This window comes from Apostichopus japonicus, chromosome 22 (genome assembly GCF_037975245.1).
Source record: "Apostichopus japonicus isolate 1M-3 chromosome 22, ASM3797524v1, whole genome shotgun sequence".
In the NCBI taxonomy this organism is placed as follows: domain Eukaryota; kingdom Metazoa; phylum Echinodermata; class Holothuroidea; order Aspidochirotida; family Stichopodidae; genus Apostichopus; species Apostichopus japonicus.
The window spans coordinates 5,769,904-5,789,182 of NC_092582.1; the positions used below are offsets into that span (position 1 = coordinate 5,769,904).

Sequence of the window (19,279 nt, forward strand, 5' to 3'; positions counted from 1 at the left end):
CTCATCTTTGTTCAAGTAAACTTACAGTAGGCAGGAAGCAACTTATCCCACTAGATTCGATAATTGAAAAGAGAAAAACAAAGAGTGGCACGCAGCCTCGCATTGATTTGTGATAAAAATTGAAAGAAATATATGAAAACTGAATTATTGTCAGTGGTATGTGAATGTAAATCCATTCCTGTAATTTCTTCATTACATAAATCCAATTATATATTATTGCAGCTAATTCATGATGTCATAGATAATAATATACCATTTACAATCAGGGCAATATTCCCCTCAATATGCAGGATTTTTAATTGGAAGTCTTCCAGGTTTTGTAGTTTGGCAAAATTCTAATACGGAAACTTCCTTCACGACGACCTATACAAAGGTAAATGAAATGATTGGTAAATGCTCAATGGCATTGGCATACCCGCTGAGTTCTTCTCTTTAGAACTTTAGAAATCAACAAGAGCTTCCACCAACTGTATCAGCACATTTGATAGAACTATTCACAAACAGGAGACAAACTCTGGCCTATTCTCATAAATTACTGACACGTACAACACAACAACAGCAGTGAAAAGTGAAAAAGGCTAGTTGAATACGGCTAGCTACGTATCTGACATATATCTGCCCTGTTACACCACCGAAAACAAACTTCCGCATTGCTGCTTTGGGAAGACTTTTTGTAATAAACTCTTTGTTATACAAGCAAAGTAAATCATGATCTCCCCCGTCAGCAAAAATGGTCGCTTCCAACGTGTCATACATAATTGAAGATATCCACGCCAGGCACTTCTCCGCCACAAAGAACTCCCGGAAATTTCTGTTGGTCCTCAATTCACCATTGCAAATGGATGTTTCATGTAACTGCACTATGGGCATAGAACAGTAGTGTTATGGTATGCGTAGCTTTATATTAAGTGATGATACCACAGGCCCACATATCTATCTTAGCCTGTAACTGCTTTTTCACATCAATATATATATACTACTGTATGTAATGAGATATTTGACATAATGCTAAACAGCAACATCATGGATTCTTCCACTTCTGCTGTCGCAGGAAGGGACATCACGCTTGTACATTACTCCGCCTATATAGAAGGATAGGCCAATACCCTACATCATAGTAGGATAGGCCTACTCTACATTATAGTAGGATAGGGCTATACCCTACATCATAGTAGGATAGGCCTACTCTACATTATAGTAGGATAGGGCTATACCCTACATCGTAGTAGTTCTTGTTTCCATCTCTGCGATTCGTCTGTGCGAGGTATTTTTACATTTGTATATTTATGGGGGTTTTCAATGACGTGTAGTTAAAGTATAACAGGCAGGAAGGTAGATTTTGCAACATTTTGAAATCTGTGGTGAATAAAATATCATATGTGAACATATCAGGGATTTTTGGGACACTTGTTTTAATAGGGGACAAAACATTGTAATCAGGGACTGTTCCCAAATATCAGGGACATCTGGTCACATTACTTTCAGTAACTGCTACCCACTGTACAATACCTTGTGTTACACGAGGTACATTGAGCATGGAAGTACAAGCACATCAGAAATATTGAGACTCTTTTTCTCTCTTCCTTTTTAAATGACACCAACATTCCGCTCCATTGTCGTTATTTTTGAGTTTTTTGACCTGCAAGTTTTCGTTTCTGTGGTCCTACATTGCTATTGGTGCAATGCCCTGGGCATGGAATGACGGCTTGTGAAATGATATAGCCCAGTAGGCTACCCATTGTACCTTTACTAGACCTATCCATTTAATAATCCCGGTGCAATGTGTTCCTTCAGTACTGTACCGTTTAGCTAGCACTCTGAGGCGTCGTAGCTATTTCTGGATCAGTCAGATCATTTGTAGTTCACACCCTAATTGTTTAATGCGGAAACTGAAACCACTTAGATGTTGTTTTTATTCTTGAAATGCAGACAGTTTCTCTGCAACTCTGCCTACAGAACAAAGGACAAGGTTTTTTTTTTTAACCAATAAATCAACTTTTGCAAGCAGCAAATATTAATGTATTATCATTTAACACTTAAATCACACAAATATGACATCAGGAAGGAACTCTGGGAATCCCACCAGCGTAATGATAACGTAAAATACACTTGAGGATTCCATGCAATGGGTGTGTTGGGGGTGTGTTGGGTGTGTATGATGCCTTGGGTATGGAAACATGATAACTCACCATACATAGCATACATGAGCTTTAAACAGTTCTGGCTGCTCATTGTTGGTGGAGGTCAAAGGTCAGTTAAGGGCACCAGTGGCCAAGATATGAAAACCTTGTTAACTTACAGAAAATCTGTAACTTGGATGAATCGTATAATTCGTTGGTAATTGCAACTTACTTTGGGCTAGCCTTATAGTAGGTTTGGTGGAGGTCAAAGGCAGTGGCGTAGGAAGGTACCTTTGAGTGGGGGGGCTGAAGACTGATGGCCGGCCTGGGGGAGGGGTCTAAGGGGAGGGGGTGTCCCCTCCCCTTTGGAATTTTTTTGCATTTCCAGGTGGCCTCAGATGCAATTTGGTTTAATATAGCACACTTCAACTCCCACTCCATTTTGTAAAGAATTTTGCATTTTCACCTGGCCTTAAATGCAATTTGGTGCTCCAAATGAGATTTTTTTCTCATTTGGAAATGAAAAAGTTGTTTTCTGACTTGCGGAGCGGGGGGGCGGAATGATACTTCCGCCCCCCCATATTTTTCACTGGGGCCCCCGGTTCCTACGCCCTTGGTCAAAGGTCATTTGAGATCAACATTAGACAAAAAAACTCTTGTAAATTAGGTAATTTTTCAAGTACAGCGAAAAGGTCACATGAGGACATCAGTGGCCAATTATGAAAACCTTGTAAACAAGCTAACTCAATAAGTTCCACTTTGGTGAATCTCTTACTCAGTATATCAATGCACATCAATTGGTGAATAGTTGATCGTTTCCTTGTGGTTGACAAATTGTGGTCAACTTCAGTATGTGAAGGTACACAATACAGAGTACTTTACACTAGCTGTGAAGTTACCCTGGCGTACCACTGTACAATAGAAGAAGGAATCTGTGTAATATAGCACGTCACTGTTTGTATTAGCGAGTTGATGCTCTTGTCTTCCTTCTCACATTCTTTGGAGTACAACAGGAAGGTAAAGAAAAAAGATCATCTCTGTAATCTTTGGTATCAGAGATAATCTGTTTATCTGTAACGTGCGATACGATTTAATGGCAATTGGTTTTTGCCTATTTTTGAACTGTTTCACGATTTAATGAAATTACATCTCTCTGCAATTTACAGGTGCCTTGGCTACAGCATCAAGAACGTCTACAACCGTGCCAAAATCTTCTCGTTAGTGATAGTCGGAAAAACTGCGCACTCGATATCGCAAGAAGTCACAAATGACGAACTGGTTGTAAGAAGAGAGAGCCAATCGGCTAGGAGGGCAACGATAGTGTCCCTTACACCCCACGACGAAAGACTGAGAGAAGACGTAGCGAAAGAAACACACCAGGTGGAAATAGTTCAAACAGATTCCAAACCCACTCTCTCAGAACAAAATGAAAGAACTCACCCTTTGTAGACGTTGACAAGAGAATCGCAAGGATTTTCCTGTGGTATGACTGACATTGTGAAAGCACAAAGACTTCTTATATATGCCCTCAGGGTATGCCACAGGAAGTCTCTCGAAAACTACGTACTGTGTTACAAGCTGTATATAAATATATATATATGATAGTGATACGGCAGCCATCAAAATTGATGCAGTGTAGACATAAACTATTTGTGAATTCTTTCTCCTCTTTACAAAGGTGTCTTTTTACCTGCAACATAGCCGCCTTTTTTTTTTTGGGGGGGGGGGGGAGGGTGGAAGGGAACATCTTGAGGGATGGAACTGGATGTTCAGTTGTTTTTTTCAAAGCAATATGGTAAATATGTCCTATTAGGAATTATGTATTATGTAATATCTAACTATGTTATACATCACAGAACCAATCACAAGATTTTCACTGTGTGAGATGTTTGAAATCTCTTAAGGTAGGCGTTGTGGTCATTGAAAGAAATAAAGAATGCGAATCGTCGGAAATCATGAAATATCAAATTTTGAATTTAATTGAGAACCTTGACATGTTTAAAACCGCTGAAATAAACTTGTTGAGTTCAAAAAATTGTAAAAATGTGTTTTTGGTATCAGCAATGGGTTAGCGTTCAACGAGAAAACATGGTATATTAATATTTTCAGTAATACTGATTTGATTTGGTTTATGAAATGGTAATGCAGTTTTGTCAATCAGGTTATATTCTATAGCTGTACATTATTTTGCTGTACAGTATATTGAAATATATTGAACTTTGACACACAGGGATTTATGATAGCATCATTAATTAATCAAACAAGGACGACGTTTCCCAGGAAGCCGAATAGCTGTGAAAATTTACAAGCCAACAGTTATATCAACAGTATTATCAATTACAAAGGATAATGACTTGTGGAATCTTGAAAATATTAGCTGTACCTACTCATTGCTTAGATGATCTAATGAAGGGCCTTGCATGGGACTTAGTGCTCCCTAATTGTTTCCATCAAAGGATGGAATAATAGATGTGTCTGACCAGGGACTGAATAAACAGAAATGTCTGTCCATGTATGGCAGATATGTCTGATAAAAGAGAAGCCATATCCATTCCGGAGCAGCAAACCAGACATGCCTGTTGGAAGCTAAACACATGTCTGACCAGGTATGGAATATAGACAACATGTCTGACCAGGTATGGAATATAGACAAACATGTCTGTCCTTTGTTGGGATATAGACAGACGTGTCTGTTAGCACTTTCATATAGACAGATATGTCTGATTGGAAATGGCATATTGACAGACATGTCTGCCCAGGGAATGGCTTATAAACACATGTCTGATTGGGGATGGGATGTAGACAGACATGTCTGCCTGGGATGGAATAAAGACATGTCTGACCAGGGATGGCATATAGACAAACATGTCTGATTGGGTGGCATACAGACAGACATGTCTGACCGGGATGGCATATAGACAGACATGTCTGACGGGGATGGCTTATAAACACATGTCTGATTGGGGATGGAATGCAGACAGACATGTCTGTCTGCGGATGGAATATAGACAGACATGTCTGACTGGGGATGGCTTATAAACACATGTCTGATCGGGAATGTAGGCAGACATGTCTGACCAGGATTGAATAAAGACAGACATGCCTGAACAGGGATGGCATATCGACAGACATATCTGGCCAGGGATGGAATAAAGACATGTCTGACTGGGATGGCATATCAACAGACATGTCTGACCAGGGATGGAATAAAGACATGTCTGACCAGGGATGGCATATAGACAAACATGTCTGACCATGGATGGCATACAGACAGACATGTCTGACCGGGATGGCATAAAGATAGACATGTCTGACCATGGATGGAATATAGACAGACATGTCTGACCATGGATGGCATATAGACAGACATGTCTGACCGGGATGGCATATAGATAGACATGTCTGTCCAGGGGTGGAATACAGACTGACGTGTCTGATAGGAATGGCACATAGACAAACATGTCTGATTGGAAATTGCATATAGACAAACATGTCTGATCAGGATGGCATATAGACAGACAAGTCTGGCCGGGATGGCATATAGACAGACATGTCTGATAGGAATGGCTTATAAACACATGTCTGACTGGGGATGGAATATAGAGAGACATGTCTAACCGGGATGGCATATAGACAGACATGTCTGACCGGGATGGCATATAGACAGACATGTCTGATAGGGATGGCTTATAAACACATGTCTGACCGGGGATGAAATATAGAGAGACATGTCTGATCGGGTATTGAATAACAGACACGTCTGTTGAATAACAGAATATATATAGTTTGTTTTCCAATAGTCTAGGTCCAACTTGAACGTTTTTCCCTGCCACGATGAAAGTTTTCAGAGCCTTGTTATATTAATGATATTGGAGTCTTTCATATGTAAATTGATGATGGAATACTCCAGGGTTGTAAGTAAATGATGGAACACTCCAGGGTTTGTAAAGATAAATTTTTTTCTGATAACATTTCAGCAATTTTTAGTATTGTGAAAGATATATTGAATTTTGATATTAATTTCATTGTTATTTATTTTCCTTGACAAAATCAAGCAATGCAGTCAAATGAAATCAGTTACATTTTTTTCTTCTTTTAATAATATGAATGTATGCTTATCTCACAAGTTGATATATATCCATTTAATTGTTTCAAAGTTTAAGTGATGTTTAAGTAATATATCGGTTGCGGAAAATGTGAGAGTTATATGGTTGGAAAATATCCTAAACGGAAAAAAAAACATCACAAAATCTTGACCATAACTCAAGATATGGTTGTTTGATATACTAAACCGTCTCCAAGTATTGGATTATAGTTGCTGGTCTGTGATACCATTGTGGCAGAATTTTTTTTTTTTTTTAAGAGCTTTTCTTTAATATTTTTCTTTCATATGATCTGATAAATTTGGAATGTTTGCTGACTTGTCAAATTGTTCTCTTCTTGTTTGTACATGAGATAAATGATTTGACAAAAAAAAAAGGAAAGAGTTTTGCATTCCTATTACCATGGTAACAACAAATGCCTTTAACCCTGCTGTGTTGCCAGATGCAATGATACAATTTTTTTTAAATCTCGATAAAAAAAGGGTTGAAATAAAAAAATGAGTTTAAAAAGAAAAGGATTTGAAACCATATTTTTTCCATGATACTACATATGTATTTTAATCTCAGATTTCCAGCAATTTTTTGTTTAATAAAATATGAAGTTATAGCCACCTGAGTGAACCTAAGCTTTAAGTCAGTAGTTATTAAGCGTAATGAAACACAGTGTAATGGTAACATGCAAGGTGTGTTGACAGTGATTGTCCTAACTCTTTTACAACGTACCTGGAGTTTTTCCAATTATATTTTGTGAGAGGAGGACCTTGAAATAGCACCTGAATAGTGCTGATTATGTATTCTTGTTTCTATAGTCTGTTGCAGTGTGTACGTTGGTGTTATTGTCTTGTACAATGGGCCTTATATGGTGCTGTTCTGTCTGTTATTACAATGTGATATAACCCTAAGCCCCAAAAAACTTACCCTCACATGAAACTGGTTGTTCCGTCACTATAAGAAAAAGTAAGGATTTTGCAGTTTGACATTTTTTGTTTTTATATTCATATGTATTATAAACTTGAGTTCCAGTGAGTGGGGACAAGTTTTCCACGGTTAATACCACTATATACTGGCCTCTCGTAGCATGCATTAAAGCTACTGTACTAACAGTATGAACAGTATGATACTTGATAGTCATATGTCGTGATAGTCATACTGTCATTTCAAGTGCCTCAAAGCATGACACGAATGCACAGTTGATAAAAAAATTGTCCCAACTTGGTGTATCTGTTGAATCTCACCACACTGGAGCTTAGGAGGTTACGTGGTGACTTGATTCAGGTTTTCAAGATTGTGTATGGTTTTGACAATTTATCCTTCACTGACTTTTTCATGTTTGCTAATAGTAGTTGTACCAGAGGTCATTGTATTAAACTCCAAAAGTCACAAAGTAGGATTAATATTCAGCATAACTTTTTTACTAATAGGGTTGTGAATGAGTGGAACGGTTTGCCTGAGAAAGTTGTACTTGCAAGTAGTGTGAATGGGTTAACTTAGAATGCTTTGGACGAGCATTTTAAGCATTGTAATCGGGTCTGAGTGTTTGTGTCTTCAGTTTTTTTGCTCTCTCTATAGGGTCCTTGATGGGGACTTGAGTGTCCCTCCTGATCCTATTTATCTACTAAACTAAATTTTACTTTGTATTGGACATACCCATACTATAATGCCTAACTGTCATAATAAGAAGAAACCTGCCAGTCATCATTTATTTTTATTTTCATTTTCATAAATATAACATTTCATGAATGAATGAATCAGTAGCTGTCTCATCCTACTTGTTTTAATTCCTGATGTTTGTTGAGAGGAGACACAAATCTAACCATTATCTTTCGCATTGAGTGTTCTGTGATGAACAGCTTGCCCTAAGCTTATGATTGGTTAATGTTCCTTAAGGTGGCATACTCCTATTAAGACTCTATATCCATCGGCTCGATTGTTCTCCTATCTCAAGGAAAAGTGCCAAAAAGCAGCAGGAGAACATCTCTTTTGGCCTGTTATCAATCATGATCTGTTTTTTGTTTTGTTTTTTTGTAGCTTGTATGTTAAAGAGCATGAATGGAAGTACATGTGGTGCAAACATTGACCCCTTTTGGCCTTCCAGAAGCAGCATACGATAATTGTTTACTACTGAGTGAGGAGGGTTGTTTACAAGTGGCGAAAACTTCAGGCTCTGATAGCAAAACATCTGCGCGGTCATGGTACGGAAAATTGATGGTGCCATGAATAACGGACCAACTTGTAAGCTATCCGGTGATGGGTAGCATTTAGCTAGTGAGAACTTCTATCTAGACTTAGCAACCACATTACTTTTGTGATTTAGTGTGTAAGTCAATGGGGCTTTTAATGGGCGTATGCTACCTTCACACACAAGTTTGAAGACTTAAACAAGTCTAAATATGACATCATCCAGACGTTTCTTGATATCGTCCATATAATGTAATGGTGATTGTTTGGGTTTGTGTTTCCTTTAATTCCCGGTCATTGTTTAAAGGCATTGAAGACTCGCCCTAAACCGTGTGCCGCCCTCTGAAAAAGTTAACTTTCCATTGCTTGCAAGTGAAGTTTTCTTCTTGTCGCTACAAAATGCAGACAGTAATGAAACGTGATACCTTGTTATCTTTTTATCTGGACTTGAGATGTCCATCGCTGCTATGTACACTGTGTTGTGGGTATTGACCGTAGCTGCATGTATTGACTGTACACTAGTGTCTAATTACCGACGGTAGCAAGCTGTGTGTGTATTTTCTGGGATCGATGGTGGTGTCTAACACTTCTCTTACACCTCATTCGAAACTAGGTCAGATTACTGGCATGAGACGTTTCTTTGTGCAGGAGTCTTCACACCCTTTAAGCTGCGTTGTTCTTCAATGTATGTCCCTGTTCTTTCTAAGAGGTCGTTATTAGTAGTTGAATTTCCCTTTTTGCCTTTCCATTTGTGTAGTCTCATCTCCTTAGTTCTGCTTCATCCATCTTGGATTTCATCATCTCTTGTCCAAATGTGCAAAGTCACTTCTGTTTATATCCGTGACTATCGCCACGTGCTGCTGCTGCTTCTTACTTCCAGACTGTTCTTTTAGTTTCGTCCGAGAGAAACGACATATACAGTACAGGTTTAACTCAACAATATTAACGTGTAGGAGGGAAATCCCCTGACATCATCTCGTAACGCCCCGATAAAATTGCAACTGCGCACAGTTCATTGTAATAAAATGAAACTGTGGAGTAATTAAATTGAGGTTCTAAAAGCAGCTCTGATTGATCAGTATGGAACTTAGTCAGTGAGCCAAGCAAAAATAGGTCAGCGTTTCTTTTCAACTATAGAGGATATTTCCGGTTTGCCTTTATATCACATAACTGGGATGAGTGATTGTTGGATTTAGCACAAGTGTATATGTTTAAATATCATGGAAGGCGCGTTCATTCATTTCTTGTGACCCCTGCAGTCTTTAAGCTATTACGTATGTATTTCTAATGCTGTATCTCTCATATGAAACACCGTATCAAATGCCTTTTGGCTAAGATCATGTGTAGGGGAATCGTGATACACACCTGACGATGATCACACAGTCTCGAAGCAAGGAGACTGGGGTTGAGAGCAGATCAGTCGTTTGGTTTGTCATGCCCAGTTGCCTTCTTGGTGATTTTTCTTAAAAAAATATCTGAATGTACCTTTGTATTGTTCATTACTTACTTTGTAGATAAAAGCCTTGATTTATGTAAACACTTTTTTATGTCATCGCTCCCATAGGGTTGATGAGCCATTGTAGTTTCTTTTGCCAGTTGAGCTATATATATATATAGCTATTTCAGTTACCATAGCAACCGTTTGCCATGGTAATGGTTCATTTTTCTTGAATTTGTCGAAAAAGTGACATGTTCGCTTTTCGGTCTGTTTCTTTGTTTTTCATTTCTTTCTTTTTTTCCTTAACTCAAAACGAATGACGAGAAAAGTTTAATGTTTTCTATTTTTGTTAATAAAAAAAATGTTATGAAACATGATAGGCCATATATTACAAGTTTGAGTTGAAAGAGAAGAAAAAAAAGTTAAAATTTAAAAGTTTATATCGTTGGTCTGATTTCTTTCCCGAATAATAAATGTAGGATTCGTAGGAGTGGTGGGTGGAGGGGACCGACATGGGCATGTGGTGCATTTCTTCCATCAGAGAGTTTGATAAATTGGCCCCCTTTAAAGAAAACAAGTGAACATTTAAAAGTGAAAGTGTGCATTCAGAGGCTTTTTTATGCCATAAATTTGGTTCCGAATATGGTGCAAACGCCAAGTTTTGCTAGTAACTGCTTTTAGTGTTTTGTATTGGGTTAAAAGAGCTGGGTGTACACTCATCACCCCCACCCCCCCCCCCCTTTCCCTGAAACCCCGACTGTAGCGTGGGTTTGGTTTACAACAATACCTAGCCTAGTATATACTGAGCCTTTCGACTAGCCATTCATTTATACAGACCATGATCGGGGTATTGTTTAGCTCCATGTCAGGGGGAACCTATACACTTTCCATCGAATTAGCCAGCAGGGAATTAATTATCGTAGTAATTACGTTGGTTTGAACTCCTCGGCAATATGATGACGTTATCCCAGACGTTATTCCAAACAAAATTGTTTTTATATCTGCAAGATTCCAGCAATTACTGGTTAAAAAACGTTAAAATATATCGTGACATCACTGTGACGTCATTACTAAGCGAACACACAATACCGAAATAGACAGATATGTATGTAGTATTGTTGATACGATTACTGCGTGGGTGCATAACAGTTCCGTTATTCATACACGTAAACATCGTCAACAACAATAAAAACTTGGTTGTTACTATATTTAGTTCATTTTTCGTTAACAGCAAACTGTTACCGTGATTGTTGGCATTTTCCACAGGAGTTAAAATACGTTTTCCTGTAAACTTACGTTATAGTACACAGTGTCGCCATTCACTATTTTCCTTCAGGGAGGATGGGGAGGGGAGTCATTCCATTTCAGTTCCCCCTTATTATGAGGGCAAGTTGTTGACTTGTAAACACTTAATGTTTTATTGGTAAAAGTTAAAGAGCTGTAAGCAGTGTTGAAGTACTTGAAAACTACTCCTTACTCGAGTAGTACTCAAGAACATTGTTTCTTGCAAGTACCCCATAGTACTCGGACTCAGTGAAAATGATTACTCGGATGCTGAGTACTCATTCATGATTCGGATGCTACAGTACTCGCACTACTACTACTTGATTTAGAGTGCGTGGTATTCGATCAGGATAAGGTACTTTACGAGAACGTAAAAAACAACGCTAGTTATGTCAAAGTGACTTTACGGCCGGAATCTAAGCAGTTTTCGGATGATTTTGGCATCCTATATAGTATTACTCTATATTGTACTGTGTTCATACGCACCCCGGCAGTATCATACATGTTGCCTAGTCAGCTATTGTGTTATTGAAGAATACACTCATGTGTACACGCAGGAATTAGCTGCTTGCTTATTGCAATCTTATAATTTCTATATCAGAAAATTACTGATAATATTAAGCCGTTCTGAATTTGCCAAACAATCCGAACTCGAAGGAATAGGAGGTGCGGTTAGCGACATTTCGAGGACAGCAGGGTCCTTTCAGTCACCCCCCCCCCACACCTCCCCACCCGGCTCATGTCAAACTCACCGCATACAGAAACAAATTGCATGCGAGTGGTTTATTAAGTCGCAGACGTTAATTATGTTTGATTATCATGTACCGTAAATTATCAATGTTTTATACAAGGTGCTTGTTCCTCTCTAATGAATATTCATGATCTATTGAACAACCTTTTGTCATCTAATGATGAGTAATCCCAGAGATCAAATATCTACTCCAAGTCGATATAAATCAGAGCAAATATTTGGATAGAAAAATGTCAGGGAAAATCCCTTAATCAGAACGGGAGACATGATTATGACAAATTTATAGATTGCAAGTTTAGATTATAATGATAAGTCATGCTACCATTATTTTTGTTGGTGTCCCCGATTGGATGTTTAGAAGTACCACATTCGATATTGTATTAACATATACTTAACTACTTATATACGCATATGATATGATCTATACCCAAAGAACGAATGGCTCATATAACAAATAAAAAAACACTTAAGTAAGTCCCTTAGTTGGAGATGTTCAAAAGTATTAAAGTACCTTTGTAGACTCGCTTGGGTCATAAAAACCGACAAAATAGATGAAGGGAAAGGAGGATTCGTTAAAGAAACGACTAAGGCTTAAAAAAAACCTCCTACAATGCGGCCGGTATATGGGTTGGTAAGTATAATTTCTGCGGCATGATGCGTGAATCCCTAGTTTCTTTATTCCGCTAGTCATGTCTATAACTTAACGGTACGAGGGTGGGGTGGAATAGAGAGGTGAAGAAATATGAAAGCTGGCAAGTTGCAACTTTAACCCATCCCAAGCCGCCTTCCCAACCCATCCTGTTCCTTTCATCTCTGATAAGATAAGAACTGCACCGTTATGTAGACCATGGGTATCATAACACTCGAACTAAATACACTAAATAACACTCGGCGAACTAAATAAAAAACAAACTTAGTACCGTGTGTCGCCTACCGTATTGTTAATAGCTCTGTGTTAAATTTTGGAAAAGGCACATTTACCTGGTATGAAACAAAATGATTCAACCGGATTATTAGCCTTCTGTTATAAAGCGAAAAAAATTATATATTAAATTGTGTGGGTGTGATTCTGTTATAATACAAATAACTATATTGCTCCGATGTTGGTTCCAGCGTAAAGAATAACAAAAAAATCCAAGCGAACTTTGCAAATATATAAGACCGCGCCAAATCCGGCAATTACTAACGTCTGCAAGTAATTAACAGTTTGTTTATTATTAACAACCCGGATGTTCTATCCCTTAATTTGTTTAAATTATCCGGCTATACATTCCTGGTCGCTGCATACTCCAATAATCGCGTCAAGAATTTGCGCAGAAGACATGACAACTTTGTTTAGATTTTGTGATATATATATATATATATATTTATATTTATATATATATATATATATATATATATATGAGTGTCTATATATATAAGTGTCTATTCTACAATATATATATATATATATCGATATAGATATAGTATGTTGTTACAGCCGTAAGAAAAATAAGGAATGCTCGACTTAGCAGTCTTTCCATTATGTTCCTCAGTTTGAGCAAAATTATATCGCAGATATTTTTAGTGCCAAAAATTGTTTTGGAAGAGGACCGACAAGTTTTGGGTTATGAACACTGCTAAAATGATAATTCACACAAAATATGTATAAAGTTTTTCTACAAAATATTTATTCCTTTTAAATTACATATCAAGGCGTTAAATAGTATAGATAAGTACAAAGAAATACAACTCTTCAAGTTGGATTAAAGTTAGGAATAAATATTATCTTAAATATTCAATAAATTAATAACAATATATAAAATGGAAATTTTGAAGACATTATGTAATGAATCTTTCTAGCATATATGAAAGGGCTACATGGTAAATTTCACTGAATATGTCTACACATGACGTCACAGTAAAATGCTAAATTATTAAATAGAAAGTACATTATTTACACCCCCATTGCTAGGAGATCATATAGGTGGCCTAGACACGGGTTATATCTTTTATATACAACGAAAAATATCAATATTTTACTCTCAAATTTGCAGACAACATTTTTTTTTAATAATGTCACAATATATGATATATGGTTAATTTTTTACTTTTCGGTTTTTTATTTTTCTTTATCTATTTTTTAAACGAGTGACGGGATTGGTCTGTGACTTGGCGTGGCTTCCATTTTGTGCCCCTCCGAATTTGTTGTCCTTAAAGTGCCGATCACAAATACACAATGAGAGCAGATAACATTAAATGCGACAAGGACTAGAAGTATAAGTGCAGCAATTGTCTGTCGATATACAGTAAGTCTTAACGTCAATAACAAGTGCACATAGGCGAAGAAGCCCAATTTGATTTGGGGGCTATAACTACTTGCCCGAAAAATATAACCAAAATTGTTCGCGTTCAACATGTTAATGTGCATAATGCATATCATATAGGAATGCATCGGTTATTACATCTTATGCCAATAACATACAATCATTTTCCGTGTTATTACCCTAACATATTGGTTATATTTATAGGGGAAGTCGTTACAATAATAATGATAATAATAATAATATAAGTTTAACAATTGAAAAACACATTGCAAATTAATTTTCTTTCAGTAGGTGCCCGAAACATTCTCAGCATATTGCCCGAATTTTCACAAAAATATTCGGTTGGGGCCTGCAGCACAACAGCACCCCCCCCCCCCCGCCTCCTACGCCTATGCAAGTACATGCACAATGACATATCATAACAGCAGCCCTCTTCTCTAACTATAAGCTGTTCTTCATCTGTGTTCATAAATCCCGTCTCCCCCCCCCCAGTTAGCAAATTACCACCTTAAGCTTTCATCACCCCCCCCCCCTCCTCTATCATCGCCAACACGCCTATGATATATAGAACTTCCTACAGACCTAACGACTTGGGATCGACGATGGAATGTTCTAACGACTTCAAATGGCAAAGTAAAACAATTGTACAATGTTCTAGTCAATATAAATAAACTTGTGTCCCATGTCCCTTAGGACGAGTCCCTCCACCCCCCCAAACATCCCATGTACCTCCCACTGTCCCTCCCCTGCACCTCACGCCAGCCCCCCCCCCCTCAACATATATTGTAAATAATATACATATGAAGGCTTATGATGATCAAAATGGCTGATTTCCAATCAAAAATGGTATAAGACGATAAACTATTTAGAAGTATATGTTGTACATGTATATATGCAATATATAATATATTTTTGATATTTGAAAAGAGTTATTGGAACTTATATTGACTATTAAATATTAAATGTCTCGAATTCCAGCTCAAGGTTTCTCTTCTTATCTGAATCGTAAAACTTAGATTGCACACTTTCATATTTTGAGTCATTTTAAAATTAGGTTGAATAAGAAAGACCGAAAGAGAAACGAAAACTATCATGTATCTTTAAATATAAATATGTATATGTGTGCTGAAAACTTTCTATCTAAATTAATTAGATAAGAAAATAAATAAATAAATAAGAAAATTGCAACCAGTTTGTAAAATAAATATATATAAATAAAAAAATAAAAAAAGTTATGAATAAAGGTAAATATCACCTTACACTTCATAAGCAACATGCTTTACATAAAGAAAGTCTTATACCGACAAAATTCTGTGAGAAATAAATTATGAATATTCATTAATTATACCAAAATGCAAATTTCATACATCATACTTCTTCTTCTATGCTAGCGATGGAGTGGATTGCCCGCTGCATAAAATAATTGAATTGTTGGTGTATGTACAGATGGCGCTCCAAGTCACAGTAACCTTCACACAGTCTACCGTCTACTTCATGTGGTAAGATTATCTGGGGTACCTCGATAGGGGGAACCTCAATACTGATTTGATGCATCTGCAAGTCAAGTAAGAAAGGGAAATTAAAGATATTTATTTTGTTATTTATTTTGTTATTAATCGTTGTGCAAAGGGCTGGTCCTAGTGCACAGTCGTTTGTACTCTTCATAATTCTAGAAGACAAACCGAAACGAAAGAGGTCCACGGGGGGGAGGGACGGGGGAGGGGGAGGGGGGTGGGAAGAACGAAAGATAAATCTGAACATTTAGAAATCATTGCCATCGAGTCATAAATAATAGATAAAGTTAGAATATATGGACAGTTCTACTGGGAGTAAGACTTCTTTCTGAAAACATGACAAGAGTGCTGAATGGGCCTGCTTAAATCACGTGCTCATGAGAACCTACAACTACATTTTTTTTGGAGGGGGGGGGGGTTCTGTGGAAGTGCATCCAACCTCACTGGCTTTCTGATACTATCCCCCACCCCCCCCCCCCATTTAAATCATTACAAGATCTCGAATATAGACAAACAATGTACTGAAGTACTACGAATCGGGACTCGACTCGAGTACTGAAAGTCTGGCGCAAATACTTACAACTCTACGAAGATGTTTCAGACTCTCGTCTATGAGTTTCTTAACGTGCACAACTTCCTTATGAAAAGCGGGTTGTTCCATCTCCATATCCACAACCTCATTGTAATCTGCTATCATCTGTTCCTTCACCGCCAGCTGGAAGAATGCTTCTCTAAAGATCACAAGGCTTTCGTAATGCATTGGGTACACTAATGCAGGATCAATGACCTGTAAGAGAAGATATATGATCGTAAAAACCTAATGGTTCGAAAAATATGGTATTTAATGTAGGTTTTAGGTATTAACGGAACATTCATGCACTTTCAAACAAATTAAATGGGCTACCATGCCCCCCCTTACAACCTCCCCTTCTCAGCCCCTTCCGTACACATTAAAAGCTTTTTTTTTTTAGCTCTCTCTCAATCCCCACACCCCTCTCCCTAACCCAATACCATGGAGACAATCTATAACCACTTCAGAATTTAGACAAGTCTTAAGGTCAACCAAACACGTACTAAAACTAAAATTGGTATAACAACGCTATTGCTGTGAGGGAAATGATATCGACATCCGTAGACTAATAATTTGCTATCAATCTGTTTGTTGTTCCTTACCAGGGCATTCTCCAGTTCATTAAGGTTCCTTTTCACTGGTTCCATTCCATTGATGAATTGTTCTGGTAGGACTTTGTCTGGGTTACTGAACCTTTTCATTTTCTGCAAAGAACAAAAGTATATGACTGTTTGATAGATCAACAGACAGAAAAAAAACTTCAATGTGATGGCCTGGTCCACCCGATTCACATAATATCACACAATAATATCATAATACTGTATCATAATCATATAAATCAAACATCCACCATAAGACTTTTGCGTATAGTATCATCCGTTTCATAATAATAAAGTATCACAATAATATTGTATATAATAATGATATAATTTAAAACATCCACAGTAAATATTGTTACATATAGTAATACATGTGATACAGTGATATATTATGATACCATTTTTCAATATTAGTATGTTAATATTCAATATTGATATATTTAGTATACTTTAATATTTTTTCCTTAATGTACTTCTTATCCTATTTTATAAAATTATATTTATACTGGAATAAATTGTAGTTAGGAAGCTAACCACCTATAACACGCTCTATATGACAAATGGAAGTATTCTATATTTCAAGGAGAACCCCCCAAAAAATTAGAAGTGTTTCCCCTAAACTTTAAACACTGCACGTGCTTCGAGTGACTACCATATCAAGTCGGACCAGAGCTATTTTTTGTACCAATGAGTTGCAACTCCACTGTTTAGCTTTGTGTTAACGATCATCCGTAAAGACACACTAATTAAACAAATTAAAGCTATATTCCAAAAGTCCATTCATTCATTGCGGATATGACAAGATATTACTTGCATTATTTCTACACCAGTTTTACTTCCTGTTTACAGAGGCATTACATAACCTCACAGGAAGATGCCAGGTCATTCGGAATTTATGGTTTCTTGTATTATGGCAGCAGACCGCATAAACCATATATCATATATATTTAAATATATATGCACTAGAATAGTTCCTTTTGTGGGTAACTACACCAGTTATATTTTATTATTGTTATTATTAGTAGTAGTATTATTCATTTAAATTCCTGTGGTATAATTAGCTATACCAATTGCAATGTCAATGAGACCCAGCGTTCCTATAATAACTCAATTGAATGAGTTTTTGTAGGAACTCTGACAAGTACAAAGTATATCGATTTGCGAAAAAGAGTGAACAGATTCGAAATCTACAGCATATTTCTTGATTAAAACACGGCGATCACAAATACCATAACTTAGGAGGTCTGACAAACAAACATTATTTTCCCGATCAAACGTGGAATGTATCAGTCTAACGAGACAAACTTATGGATTAATAGATTCTTCTCAAGTGTGACCAAAATTGTTATACGTATAGGCTATAATAACAGAGAGCAACCGATTTTGATACACCACTTGACTAATGGAAGGCGTCATTTTTAAGTACATGAGAAAACCTCAAACTTGGACTTGAATCGATACAAATATCTAACGCAATGCGCAATTGCAGAATACCAAGGTAACTCACATAAACAGGAGCGACAATACATTGTTACTATAGGGACTTCCGGTCAAAAAGAATCGTTAAATACTTACGATGGACTCGTAAACTGCAGCGTGGTTTGTGTGGGTTGAAATTAACTTGGTCCGTAGAAGTGCCATCGAAAACGACAGAGGCAGCGCCGTCGAGATGGCGATCAAAGAAAATATGACTGTTTTTGTGGAAGAGAAGAGGCAATGTGAAATATTAGGTAAAACATCGGTTTTTGAATATGCACAAATATGAATGAGTAAGGAAAGACTTGTAGCTATATCTATTCTGATTGGCTCATAGACTCATCACATTTATGAAACTGGGTAAAACTGTGATCATGGAGTCATGCAATTTAGCGTTTCAAATTAACTTAAATGTCCTCACGATAAATTTAAAGAAAAAACAAAGACATAGAAACATGGAAACACCAACACGTGAATAGAAACAGTTGGATATCCCTCAAGCCTGATTAGAAATTTCAGATTATGCAGCCGAGGTAGCCGTGGCAACAGCACACCGTGTTAACGATGTCGATATCACCTTCTCGGCATCTCAACCATTCGACAAATGTGAAGACGACAGTTTTATGTAAAATAAAACGGCTTAAGAAGAACATTTTTCTTTTTCTAACGAAATTGCGAAATAACAGAAAGGAATGGAAAAAAAAATCCTTCCAACAATATGTACTTACATGCAATTACTGTGGTAGTGTTGTCCATGGTGTAAATCTTAAGATTGCTGGTAGTAAAGAGAGTAAAAAATAGTCCTTGATATCAAAATACTGTACGATCTTACAGTGCCTTGTTGACTTCTGGTAGTTCACTGGATGGTTTCCTATCTGTTTATGTCTATAGAGTCGCTGGATCTGTCCTTTTATACGTTAACCTGATTGTTGAATTCCT

The 19,279-nt window shown here is 37.1% G+C and overlaps 2 protein-coding genes across 6 annotated transcripts in view; one reads left to right on the forward strand and one right to left on the reverse strand.

Annotated features, from left to right (window-relative positions):
- Positions 1–7,975, forward strand: part of LOC139963349 (uncharacterized) — a 61,625-nt gene extending 53,650 nt beyond the window's left edge. For all 5 annotated transcript variants that reach the window (XM_071964015.1, XM_071964016.1, XM_071964017.1 and 2 more), the window contains exon 13: positions 3,287–7,975. In XM_071964015.1, coding sequence (XP_071820116.1) covers positions 3,287–3,569 — 283 coding nt within the window. In that variant the 3' untranslated portion in view covers positions 3,570–7,975. The remainder of the gene's footprint in view (positions 1–3,286) is intronic.
- A 5,547-nt stretch (positions 7,976–13,522) lies between these two features.
- On the reverse strand, positions 13,523–19,229 carry LOC139963964 (uncharacterized). The gene is made up of 5 exons (XM_071965227.1): positions 19,069–19,229; positions 18,440–18,555; positions 16,868–16,969; positions 16,275–16,481; positions 13,523–15,734 (listed from the first exon to the last, which is right to left on the reverse strand). Exons 1-5 carry the CDS (start codon positions 19,094–19,096, stop codon positions 15,549–15,551), a joined length of 639 nt encoding a protein of 212 aa, XP_071821328.1. The 5' UTR covers positions 19,097–19,229; the 3' UTR covers positions 13,523–15,548.
- Between the last annotated feature and the right edge of the window lie 50 nt (positions 19,230–19,279).